At 41.0% G+C, this 12,919-nt stretch overlaps 2 protein-coding genes across 2 annotated transcripts; one reads left to right on the top strand and one right to left on the bottom strand.

Annotated features, from left to right (window-relative positions):
* Window positions 1–376: 376 nt before the first annotated feature.
* wdr83 (WD repeat domain containing 83) lies at window positions 377–6,339 on the bottom strand. The gene is made up of 10 exons (XM_022220364.2): window positions 6,204–6,339; window positions 5,442–5,552; window positions 4,308–4,428; window positions 3,434–3,539; window positions 3,235–3,283; window positions 2,840–2,966; window positions 2,671–2,738; window positions 2,441–2,549; window positions 1,380–1,494; window positions 377–1,198 (listed from the first exon to the last, which is right to left on the bottom strand). The coding sequence occupies exons 2-10, from the start codon at window positions 5,542–5,544 to the stop codon at window positions 1,043–1,045; spliced, it is 954 nt and encodes a 317-aa protein (XP_022076056.1). The 5' UTR covers window positions 5,545–5,552; window positions 6,204–6,339; the 3' UTR covers window positions 377–1,042.
* Window positions 6,340–6,571: 232 nt separating this feature from the next.
* wdr83os (WD repeat domain 83 opposite strand) lies at window positions 6,572–12,592 on the top strand. The gene is made up of 4 exons (XM_022220363.2): window positions 6,572–6,729; window positions 7,670–7,775; window positions 10,094–10,191; window positions 12,193–12,592. Exons 1-4 carry the CDS (start codon window positions 6,680–6,682, stop codon window positions 12,257–12,259), a joined length of 321 nt encoding a protein of 106 aa, XP_022076055.1. The 5' UTR covers window positions 6,572–6,679; the 3' UTR covers window positions 12,260–12,592.
* Window positions 12,593–12,919: the final 327 nt, after the last annotated feature.

A 12,919-nucleotide genomic window follows, 5' to 3' on the forward strand; every position in this document is an offset into this window, starting at 1 on the left:
TACATACTTGACTCGATCATCTTAAAGGCTAAAATTGAACATGATTCTACAACAACCACTTGACCATTTTGCTCAGTAAGCTGTTGTGTAATTTGGGGGTTAATAATAAAGCCGATAGGCTCGAGGCTGCGTAGACACACGAGGCTGTGGTTCGCTGCTGATTTAAGCTCTTTACAAAAAGCATGTATTTATGTAAAATAAGTTATTTATTTATTTGATACTGGGACCTTTTTTGTCATGCTAACTTATTTTGTAATGAGCTCATTTCTCTGTTCATTGTGTGTCCAGTCCCTGATAAGAATAAACTTGTACAGAACGATCGGTTTTCATGAGAGTTTGTTTTGAGTCTAAATCCAAAACACAAAATGATGTGGTGTCATTTTCACAGCGTTTATTTAAAAAAAAAAGCATAAATGTTTCACACACATAAAAATCCTCCATCATCTCGTTAACTTTGATGGTTCACTCATCAAATCGACGTTAGGATCATGTAGTCTGCTCATCTGTGAACCAAAGTGCAAAATGCTTTTTGGTCTTTATAATATTTGCATCATCTGGTGTGCTCAGCATTAGTTTGCCTCTCTGAAGAACTAAATCTGTGGGAAGCTAACAGCCACAGAGACAGACTGATCAGACAGATGTAGAAAAGAATTCAGCTAAATATCTACCAAGTTTACTTTAGACCACGGCAATTTGTAACTTTAACACAAACGGCAGGTAGAGTTTTATTCAGGCCTTTGACACTTTCTGATTCATTCTGGACTGACCAAACACCAGCACAGAAATAGTGATTAACATGGGAACCCGTGTAAGTTTCCGTGTAACTCTGATAAATGTCCAGCCTGCCAGGGTGCAGGTTCTGCTGGAAATGTTCTCATTATTTACTGCTGGTTCCAGCACTAAGCCTCTAATGACAGCTTGTTTGTACACAAACCCTGAATGTGGGATGTTTTCACAGCATCTTATGGTTCATCACGTTTGTTACTGGAGGAATAGAAAGCAAAGTCCTTTATCCCATGAATGCAGATTTGAACCTCTTTTACTATTTGGCCATGGCTTCCTCGTCCGTGTCCTCGGGCTCTGACGCCCACACCTGGACTCGGCCCTCCATGGCTGTGAGGAGGCAGGTCTCTGAGGGATGGAAGGACAAGGACTGGACCACTGCTTTCCCCACAGGCAGCTTCAAGGACAAAGATCCCTGGAAATGAGAGAGGCAAAAAAATAAAAAAAAAGCTTTGAAGGTAGGTGGACAAACAGCTTTTTGTTTGTATGATTTGACTTTACTGACAGATTGAAATGTTCAGATCTTAGGCTACGTGAACTGAGAGCATCCAGCTCTCTTTTCTCTGTATTTCTTTGCAAAACCACCAGGCACTAACCTCCACGAGGTCCCAGCAGTACACGTGGCCGTCCTCTGAGCAGCTCAGGACGTGGGTGTCTTTACTGGACAGGCAGCAGTCCAGCTTGTAGCCCTTCATCTTGTGTCCTGTATACCTACACAAACATCAGTCACCGTTAATCCTGACCCATTTAGACAGAGAAAGATGCCAAAGGTTCATTGCTTTTGCCTTTTGAATTTTAAGACAGAGTAGGAAAGATTTGATGCTGTTGTGCGTCCAGCAGCTACAGGACATCGTTCACCACGGCGTTCCGGCATAAAAAAAACGCTTTTGGGTGAAATACAGCAGCTGATCAAAAAGTTCTGAAACCGTTCAGTACGGAACACGTCACAGCTGTAGACGTGCAACATGTGTGAGCATTATCTGTCATTATGAGCAGCTGGACCTGTACTACATGTGTGTTCACTGACTGATGCCCATTTGTCATCTCTCAATGCTCTGCAAACTGGAGCAGAGAAGGAAATGTTAGTTTCTGTGTCAGTCAGAGGCCTGGATGGTCAGATTAGACTGATTAGAGTTTCTCTTTTTGATTATCTTTGTAAGAGATTTTTCAGCTGTTTCATAATATCATAAAAGAACCTCCATCCATCCATCCTCTATACACCGCTTTATCCTCACTAGGGTCATGGGGGGTGCTGGAGTCTATCCCAGCTGACTCTGGTGAAGGCAGGGGACACCCTGGACAGGTCACCAGTCTGTCACAGGGCTACATATACAGACACACAATCACACTCACATTCACACCTACGGACAATTTAGAGTAACCAATTAACCTCAGCATGTTTTTGGACTGTGGGAGGAAGCCGGAGTACCCGGAGAAAACCCACGCATGCACAGGGAGAACATGCAAACTCCATGCAGAAAGATCCCAGGCCGGGATTTGAACCGGGGATCTTCGTGCTGCAAGGTGAAAGTGCTAACCACTACTACTAAAGAACCTGAGAAAATGAAATTCAAAACAGATTTCTATGTGAGCTGACTAGTAACTGAAGGCCTGTGAGAGCATGTCACACTGTCAAGGAAAAGCAAAGCGTACTCACTCTCCCAGCATTTCCCCGGTGCTCTTGTCCAGAAGTCTCACTGTTGAATCTAAACTGGAGCTCAGGGTGCACTGACCGTCCTGACTGAAGCAAACACAGGTAATAGGACCTGGAAGATACGGACACACGTGGAACTTAGAGAGCTGCATTTCCACTACTGTCTCTACAATCCCCACTGCTAATACCAGTAATAGTTATTGTTATGGCGAGGTCATAAAAAGAAGACTAACTGCTGATGAAGTCCACATGCAGCTGTCCCATTCTGAGGTCGTAGCGCCTCACTCTGCCGTCCACCGACCTGAACACAACACGATTATTAAAAACTGCCAGAGGGAAATCCACAAATCCCAGAGGACTTGTACTAGCTTTCAGGGCTAAACTGACGTGTGCTGCACTGACCCGGTGAGCAGCTCGTGTTGTGCCACCTTGAGGCTGCTGATGCTGTCACGAGCCTCGTCCAGAACCTGGATGGGTTCGTATCTTCTGGATCTGGTGTCCCAGCATCGCACCGTCCCATCTATGGATCCTGATTTATGACAGAACACATACACACAGCAAATACACTCACAAACAGACCACCAATAAAAAAGTAGAACGTGACTGTAAAGAAATAAGGGCTAAAGCTGGATGATTGAAGAATTGAACCTGAAGTAAAAGACTTCACATACATTTTATTTTATCACAAGAAATGTTAAATAACTTACACAAGTTTCAACATCCACAAAGCAAACAAATCCTAAATAAATGGTGTATGCATTGTGCACGGGAGGGATTTTTTAGGGGTTACTACCCACCAGACAGGATGACGGTTGCTTCTTCATTGAACTGCACACAGTTAACTTTCTGTTGAAGGAAAATTTCAGAAACACATCAAGAAATTCAAATAAATGAAAAGGTATAGAGACAAAAAACAAGGACCGCGGAATGATGCAGGAGCGACAAATGCACATGAAAGTGTTTTTTTAAAATAAAAATCTTAAAAACAGAACCGACCCCAGCGTGACCTCTGAGTTTGCGTGTGACCTGGCCGGTGGCTACGTCCCAAAGAATCACCGTCTTGTCAGAGCTACAGGAGCAGATCTGGCTGTTGTCATAGGAACTGCCAAAACAGCCAACGAGGAAAATGATCAGTGTCACAAACTTCAGTATTAATAGAGCGGTGGATCGAATAAATAACAGAAACAACATTCAGCACCCAATCAGGAAACAAGCCTGCTGATGTGACTTTGCGGTTGGGTCATTCCGTATGAAATCAACCAATTTTAAGAAAACTTCCCACCTAGCTGTTCATATTTCATGCATTACATCCCATAGCACTTTCATTTCATACAGATCCAATCCTTAGATAGCCAAATTATACCACATAAAATCTCTAATGGATATGATGATTAGTTTTTGTGTAATGGGTGGCCAAATGTAGCAGTTTAGAAGTTTTTGATGGATAAAATCACAACTTTGTCATTCTCTGTAACATGCAATTATAAATATAAAGTAAATATTTTCACATTTCTGAGGACTATAGGTCACTGTGAAATGATTCTGAAAATGTCAGATCTCTACCTTTTGTTGTTCAGAAGTTATAGAAGTCTGAAAATGGTCGAAAATTTCAAGTCTTAATTTTGGCTGCAATAATAGGGTACCCCCTACCTACTTCAGATGGCCATAACTTTGAAACTAATGACAATAAAGCATTCACATTTTGGATTTTCCCATCATATATAATGTACTAAATGTACGTAAAATCTTAGCAAAATCTGAGAGGGTCAGGTGGGGACCACTGGTTGAAATGATATGGAATGACCGGGTTGCTTAACACCGATGATGACTGTGATGTGAGATAGCCATGCTGTGGGAAATGCTCTCTCACCTGTCGGCATCCAGAACCTCGTATCCATGGCCGCTGTACGTCTTCAGCAACGTCCCTCGGCTCACGCTCCACAGCTTTAAAGACTTGTCACTGCCACAGGACAGCAGGTAGTTTCCATCACCTGGCCAAGCAGTGACACAGGAAAGAAGCCGACGATCACTGATGAACGACTTATGGTGGAGTTTGCAGGCAAGCTACTTCTAGGGGTGTCAGACTCAGCTTAGTTCAGGTTCCACATTCAACCAGTGGACCGGAGCAGTAAAATCACAGCATAATAGCCTATAAATAACCACAATTTCCTTTGTTTTAGTTCCAAAGTACATTCTGAAAATGTTCACACTGAAGAAACAATCTTTTTAGAAAACATTATGAACAACCTGAAATTTCTTAAGAAAAATAAATTCAATTTTAACAACATTATGTCTCAGTTTATCATTTCCACATTACAACTTCCAGATCAGAGAGTGTCTACAAAGGAACACAACATTTAGTCACAGCTATCTGGAACTGAACGATATATTTTACTCTAAAAAATACAAAAAAACCCCAACAAAAGCAAGACAAAATAGTACAAAAATCTGACAGAATGGCAAAAAATAGACAAACAACACAAAACAAAACAAAAAATTGACAAAAAAGTTACAAACGAGACAAAAAATGGCAAAAGTGTGAAAAAAAACAACAAAAACTACAGAAAACAATGAATAGAGCAAAACACAAAATGACAAAAATGAGACAAAAAACACAAGCGTCTACAAAAAGGCACAAAACTTTTAGTCACAGGTATGTGGAAGTGAATGATATAGTGTTTTACTTTATGATCAAAATGACAAAAGTCAGACAAACAGTAAAAAAACAAGAGAAAATATTACAAAAATGAGACACAAAATGACAAGAGAATGATGAGCAATCTAGTATTTTACTTTATGACCAAAACAACTTGCCATGGTCTAAAAATTATTTTAAATTTACAGTTCTAATAATTTAAAATCTACAGTTAATGTGTTTTCTGTCATTTTCACACTTTGAGGGCCGGATCAGATCCTCTGGAGGACCTGTTTTGGCACGCGGGCCTCATGTTGGACACCCCTGCTCTAATCCGGTAGAATAATACGTGTTTCGGCTCTTTCTTACAGTTGAAGCGAACAGCCCTGACAGCTCCTTGCTGGCAGTCTATGGTCCTGAGGAGATGCTGAGGAAGCTGAGGAGCCTGAGGTCTGGGCTGAGGAAATGCCATAACACAACCTGTGTGAAGAAACACAACACAAACAATTATGTTTTGTTTTGGTCAATGAACAGGTACTTCATAAAGAACATCTTCAAAATATAGAAAGTCGAGAGCCAGTCCGACAGAAGTGAATACACCTGTGATCACTGCCACAAAATAAAGAAACCTGTGTTTTGTAGTTCATCTAATTATAAAAAATAGTCTCTGAAGTATAACAAAACATCTCTCCAGCAAGCATCAAAAACAAAACCAAAAAAAATGAAAGATTTAAATCACAATAAGGAAAGGTGTGCTGAATCAACTGCACAGAGTTCCCACTGTGGGGCCTGTATTTTTTTATTTTAGGAACTCTAAACTGTAAGTTTTTAACATCAGGGCAAACATCCAACTGTTCAACTTAACAGCAATGCAAGAATTTAGACGTGATCCACTTTTGAATCGTTTCACATTTTAATGAAACTGTACAGGACGCTTCTGTTGCAGGCTGAAGTGAATGTGTTCAATTAGCTTTCACAAACAAATAAATAAAAATGGTATCAAAGGAATCAACAGAAGTTTATCGGATACATTTTGGTCACTTCTCATTAATGCATCCATGGCTAAAGGACCATTCAGACAAAACTAAACACATTTAAATAGGTACACTGAACTTTTTTTAACTCACTTACTTATTCCGTTTTATCACAGTGCAATTTTAGAGGAGTTACATGTTAATATTTAATTTATAAAGTAAGTTTATCCCCAGATATTTTTTTTACCATCACCATGTACTGTAGTTCACCCGTAATGTTTGCTAGCAGGCGCAATGCCTGCTGGGATCAAATATTCCTGTCAAAATAAAAGTTCGAAAATCACCCCAGCAAGCAGGAGCCTTCAGGAAACGTTTTGTGGAGTTTACTGTTTGCTAAGCTTACATGGAATCTCCATGAAATCTTTTGTGGAGGTTTGTCAAACCTTCGTAGGACGTCAAGGGAATGTTTCATGGAGGTTCTCTGAAGGTTACTGCTTGCTGGGCTTTTATTTTGAAGGACAGCTTAAACGACTCCCCGTTTCCTCCTTTCACGAACAGGGCAGTCAGCTGTCTGTCGGCCACGGTTTAAATTTCTTCTTATCAGTTTACTATAGGACGACATTGGACCTTATCATGTCTTCTAACAATATGGCAGACCCGAGGAGGCAAAATAAGATTTTAAGGTGAGTATGTTATGACACAGACAAGCAACAATAAGGCTATAATTGTCAGAATTAGCCTGTTAGTTCGGTTAGCTCACAGCTAGCTTATCCTTATCACATCATGAGTGCAGCCTGAAGGGATTAGCTGATTTAGCTATAGGGCACATTATACACCGCTGACAAGTATCAGTATGATCATAAACAACTAATACTTAGTCCGTACAGTTGTTCTGTTAGTCAAACTTGTCGTGTTTAAGTAAACAAATACTTTTACTGTCTATCTTTTTAACTGTTATTTACTTTCTGTTCGTCGATTTGCAGATTTGTTTGTCATTGGACTTCACTGTAGTTAGTTGTCGCTGATTTATATAGTCTTTTTTTAACAGAAGTACTGTTTTAAAGGTCTACCTCAGAAAATCCGGTGGTATTGCTGTGTATACATGTACAGTATAAATCCAAGAGGATATTGATACCTTTGTCTTTAGATTTTAGTTAACATTTACTTTTCACTGAGGGTTTTAGTTCAGGAATGATGATGTTTTGGACCATATCGTATTTCAACTTTGTGCCAACATGTTGGGGTTGAGTCAGAATGACACAATAAGTCATTCAACATGTTTTTTGCAGCGTGGGGTGGAAGAATCTGACTGCACTATGTCGAACACTCTTGGGATGAACTGATCGTACAACTGCAAGCTAGGCACTAGACTAATACTCTGATAGCTACAATCTCTGTAGATTGGTCCAAACTGTATTGGGAAGCCTCCCTGGAAGTTTGGTGGCTGTTGTACCAGTGGATTCATGCTTATGGTGTTAGATTGAAGTGTTCAGTGTTCACTTGTGGATGTAATGTAACACTGCTATAGTAACATTGGAGCTGTGGACTTAACCATGCCAGCATTTTTTCATCAAAATATGTCTTACATGAACTGTTTGGTTATATGCCTGACTGGTGTTGCAGGTACAAGCCCCCCAGCACAGAGACCAATCCAACACTGGAGGACCCCACTCCCGACTACATGAACCTGCTCGGCATGATCTTCAGCATGTGTGGGCTGATGCTCAAGGTGACCTCCACACACATCCTCACAGTAGACCTGTTTGACTCTGTCTCTGCTGTCCTCTACCCTCTGTGTCCACATTAAACATACGGTTGGGATGAACCAAGGGCGTGCCTTGGTTTATCCCAACCGTTCCATTAAGAAGATTAAAGGTAAACTCACCTTTAAAGATGAAAGGATGAAGGGCAGCTGCTGACTTTCAACACTAAGGACACAATAAACAAAACAAATAGGGGGCAGCAGTTCACAGTCCAGCGGTAGGAAATTTGTTTAATTCATTGTACTTGATCAACGATGAACAAACTTTACTTGTAGGAGTCATTTTTTTTTTTCCTAAAACAAAATTTCTTTAAATGTTTCAGAATTTATCAAGCACAAACTAGCAATGACTTTGATTTGGTGTTTTCAAGCCACATTAGAAACACTCAGGGAGAATAAACTCAAATGACTGAACATTAAGCAACACTTAATCTATGACGGACCATCAAGGCGGTCCTTTGTCTTCACGTGGGCTTCTTCTGAGGGTGTTCTCACAGTTGGAACATCTCGGTGCTGTTGGGCAGGTATGTTGTCAGTAACTAGGGCTGGCCTGAATAGTGGTTTCTGGCCTCTGAATTTTCGGGCCCTATTACAGACGAATATCCGAATATTCGTTCCGCCCCGTAACGTCCTGGGTCCAAATTTTGTCTTCAGTTAAACTGAAGAATTCCCAAACAGCGGAGGTCTTCGGCATCTTGTCTTGTGTTTATGCAACGAATATTCGGATGCCAAAATTAATATCCGGATACCGTCGTAGCGAACGAATATTCAGATATTGGGGTCCAGCGCTATCAGTAACTATCCGTTTCTTCACAAAAAATCAAGTCCCAGTCATTGACTAAACTCCTAAACTCTCATCTCTGTATAAAAGTTTGTCCATGAAAAAAATAAACTGCCCGTCAGTGGCTTAGACGTAACTCTGTTGGATCTCGCCAGCTTCCTCCATCCCTGTTTCCCACTCGCTAGCTCACCTACAACTCAGGCTCTGTGAAATTACTCTACAAAATTGCAAGTTATGATCTTTAAAGAACTGAGCCATGCATGTTCAAACCACAAACAAATTCTCAAGGTTAAAAATGATGTGGAAGGTCCATCCCTGAAAGCTGATTGGTTCCATCAGTCATGGATGAAACCCTGGAAGGCCGAATCTGTGTTTTTTTCAGACTGTCATTGGTGCACTGCTGTGTCGATGTGGGAATGCTTGACATTGACTGATTGTTTCACTCATGATGCGCATTCCAGTATATAAAACAACACCTCATGGACATGTTAAGTAAAAACTTCAGAGGAGAAATTTGAAGGCCGACTCCTGACCGTCTTTGCTAAAACTGTTTCTCTGTGTTACAAGAAATGTTTGTTTCCTAGCAGACCACCTGATGCCCTTTTTAAAGAATTTTAAGCTTTTCAATCTTCAATAAGCTTGGCTGTAGATAAAAGATGGAATTAGCCTTAAAGTGCAGTACCACTGCGTGCCACCAGGCTGTAGTCATTAAAAGCTCTGGTTCCCATAGACTCCCATTCAAAAATCAGCATGAAAAGCGAAGTCAATACATTTTTCCCACTAGTCATTATGTTGTTTTTTTTCTATATTTCCTTCAACTGATCAAAAAGGTCTCGAAGGCTTCAAAGGGTGTAATTTTGGGGAATGTAGCTGCCATGATGTCTGGTCAGGAGTGATGTTTTCTCAGGTTCTCAGTCAGCTCCATCTCTGGCCTCCACTCAGATCTGTTCATACACTCCAAATGCTCCAATATCTATATTACAGTACTACAAAGTATGTTAAAATAAAGATCTAGGATGTACAATTGCATGGTATTTTGAATGTACAAAGCTAAAAAATACCCAAAAATCCGATTACATCATGTCGAATTTTGCAATCCTGCTTTTCTGGTTACTCAGACCCACAATTGTCTGCACACCTACATCAGAAATGTCAGTGTCTCACATGAGTATTAACAAATTTGAGCTGTTGGATAACACACAGATGACAGCTTACTTCACAGTATGGACTGCAGCCATCAAAGCTTAAGGTGCATTATTTTGTCAGTATGTCCCATTTGTATGCATACTACATGGACTAGTACATACTTGGTAAGGGAAGCTGTAGTACTTGCTGAAAGTAGAATAAAAATGTGATTTTTAACGCAGCCATGGTCACTTTTGGTGTTCCACAAACCAATGGGTGAGATTCCAGCGGCTGCGTCCATCTTTTATATCCAGCCTGAGGTCAAAACACGGAATCAGTTTAGCGCTCCGTGAAGCTAACTCTTTTGTTTATGTTTTAGCTGAAGTGGTGCGCCTGGATCGCGGTCTACTGCTCTTTCATCAGCTTTGCAAACTCCAGAAGCTCAGAGGACACCAAACAGATGATGAGCAGCTTCATGTGAGTATCCACCCCATGTTCTGTAAACACAACACTAGGGCTGGCCCGAATAGTGGTTTCTGGCCTCTGATTATTCGGGCCCTATTAACCCGTTGCGCTTCAGTGTCCCGAACGCGGTACACTTTGAGATCTGCATAAGCAATTTGCTAAATGTCTGAAACTGCAAACGCGATTATACAAACACTATACGCCGATGGAAAGCTTAGATTCTCATGAATCTGCCGGTATAAACCACTTTCAGATGTGATTACCACAGCGGGTAATATAAACACATTTGTCCGACAAACAACGAATATCCATCCATCCGTTCTCTGTACACGGCTTCAACGTACACAGCGCGACTCACATTTCCGGGTTCATTATTACACACAGATGAAAATATTCCACAAAAAACGGCCATAATCCAACCTTTTACATCCAGACGAAACAACCCAGTAAACTATTTTGTCCAAAACATGTCCTGAAGTCGGTATATAATCCACGAATAGGTCGTTTTTAAGGAAATGCACCTCGCGATGCGCGTCCAATATTCCCTGTATTTCTCGTCATATTTTTATTTAAAAATAGAATATTAGCGATTTTTTTGTACTGAAAACGGCTGGAATTGACTGCAGCTTAAAGGGTTAAAGACGAATATCCGAATAATATTCGGATCCGTTCGTCTGGTCTCCCGGGAAGACAGTCACGCTGCATATTCTTTCCGCCTGGTATTCGGATACCAAAATTAATATCCGGATACCGCGTAGCGAACGGATATTCGGGATACTCGGGTCCAGCCCGACACAATATGCAGTATGTGTGTGTTCCTGCAGTGCACCGTTCATATAATACTGTGTGAAGGACACGCTGTAAAAGGTTAGCCTAACATGACAGTGGCTCAAAGTAGCATTAGTGAAAGCTGTAATTCAGGACCTGTATCCAGGCCTAAATTTAAATGAATCTGTGGGGGTTGTACCGTGGACACCTTGGAGAACAGAAGTATAGCTTTGATTGATGAGGATAGTGTTGATGGTTCTTCAGTCAGTTTGGCTCATTTCCCAATTCCACCCGAAAACCTTAATGTTGGACAAACTCGGACTATGTGCAGACTGTCAGTATTTTGGAACGTGTCCCTCTTTCTGCTGTAACTTTTAGTGCTGGGGGCTCAGAAAAGAAACACGTGAACAGGTCTAACATCGTGCATTTTTTAAAGCTGGAGGTTAGGTCTTGTTTCTGCCTGCTATTGGGACTCCAGACACGCCAGCTTTAATGTCCAAAAGCTTTTAACCGTGCGACCTCTCTGGGTGATACATTTGCTTATGAAGGAGCGTTAGAGCAGGGCACCTGTCCAGGCTTCACACACAGATTCGCAATGAGGAAAAACCTTCTTGTCCATTGTCTAGATGAGGCTGTATTAAAGAGACGCTCGATGCACTCGTAGCTCAGTAACACAAAACGTTTGGCTCAGCAAGTAATGCCAGACGACAAACTTAATGCACCGGCCGTGAAGCTGGTTCAAGGTCAAATGCCAAGACATGATTTAAGAAAGCCGGTGTTATTAAACAAAGGTGAGTGCCTATACAGGAACAAACAAGCTGCGGATGGTAGGCGTGTCATTGACGTTATCAGTTGGATCTGAAAATGAACCCTATAGCAGCTTCATGTGTTCCAGGAATCAGTGTTTTAATCCCACCTCTGCTGAACTGTAATGTTTCACAACGAGTCAACAAAACGGCAAAGTGTCTCACTGGGTAATTAAAAGCCAAGTGTGATGTGTATTTGCTGTGTTTATTAGCCCTATATTTTATTCTCAGACTGTTTTAGAATTAAATCTCTGCATAGTTATGCTCTTTACTCTTTCAACAGTTGATTTTACTACAAACAAATCACCTGAATTTACTCCCTTTACACCGACCTGAACACCAGTTTGAATTTAAGCTGAAGAAGCGCTCCTACATATTGGATTTTCAGTGTGATTCTGAAACTATAATTGCACTATTTCCATGGTGCTTCCTCCTACAGGTTGTCCATCTCAGCAGTTGTGATGTCATACCTCCAGAACCCACAGCCGATGTCGCCGCCATGGTAACCGAGGGTCAGTCTCGGAGAAGAGCAGAAGCTGGAGTGGGTGACAAGACAACTGACTGATCCCCCTGGCCATGTATAAGGAAAAACAGAGATGGAGAGGAGGATAATGTGATCGAAAGAGAAGAATGGAGGGAAAACAGATGACCAGGAAAGGTGGACAGTTAGGAGGACACGGCGTCAAGATGGAAAGATCAGCTGTCTTTGACTTTGTTCTCAGATTTCTCTGTTTTTAACCTTTTCTACATCTTTTGTTTGTTGATGAAAACGTTTAAATTGGACTGCTGGGCTGAACTGCTGCCTCATGTCGTTAATAAAGCTGTATGGTGTAAAGTGATCGGCCGCATTTCTTTTTTTGTTTGGCAAAGAAAAATATTCACACATAACGTTGCATTATTTACTCATCTTTAACTCAGAGATACTGTTCCTGTCTACATCATAGTGGCATTTATAGCTTGGGTTCTCATGTTTTTCTCAAATTTCCAGTATGTTTGACCTCCTGCCTCTCAATAATCACATCCCTTATACAATGTCAGTTCATTGCTTTCCATATATTAAAATAATAAGGCAATTGAGCAAGACATCAAAGAATTACTACGGAATACTAATTAAGAATTCAAGTCAATTCAGGTAATGCTATAGCCTAGCCGCGCTAGACCCAGCT

This window comes from Acanthochromis polyacanthus, chromosome 3 (assembly GCF_021347895.1).
Source record: "Acanthochromis polyacanthus isolate Apoly-LR-REF ecotype Palm Island chromosome 3, KAUST_Apoly_ChrSc, whole genome shotgun sequence".
NCBI lineage: Eukaryota > Metazoa > Chordata > Actinopteri > Pomacentridae > Acanthochromis > Acanthochromis polyacanthus.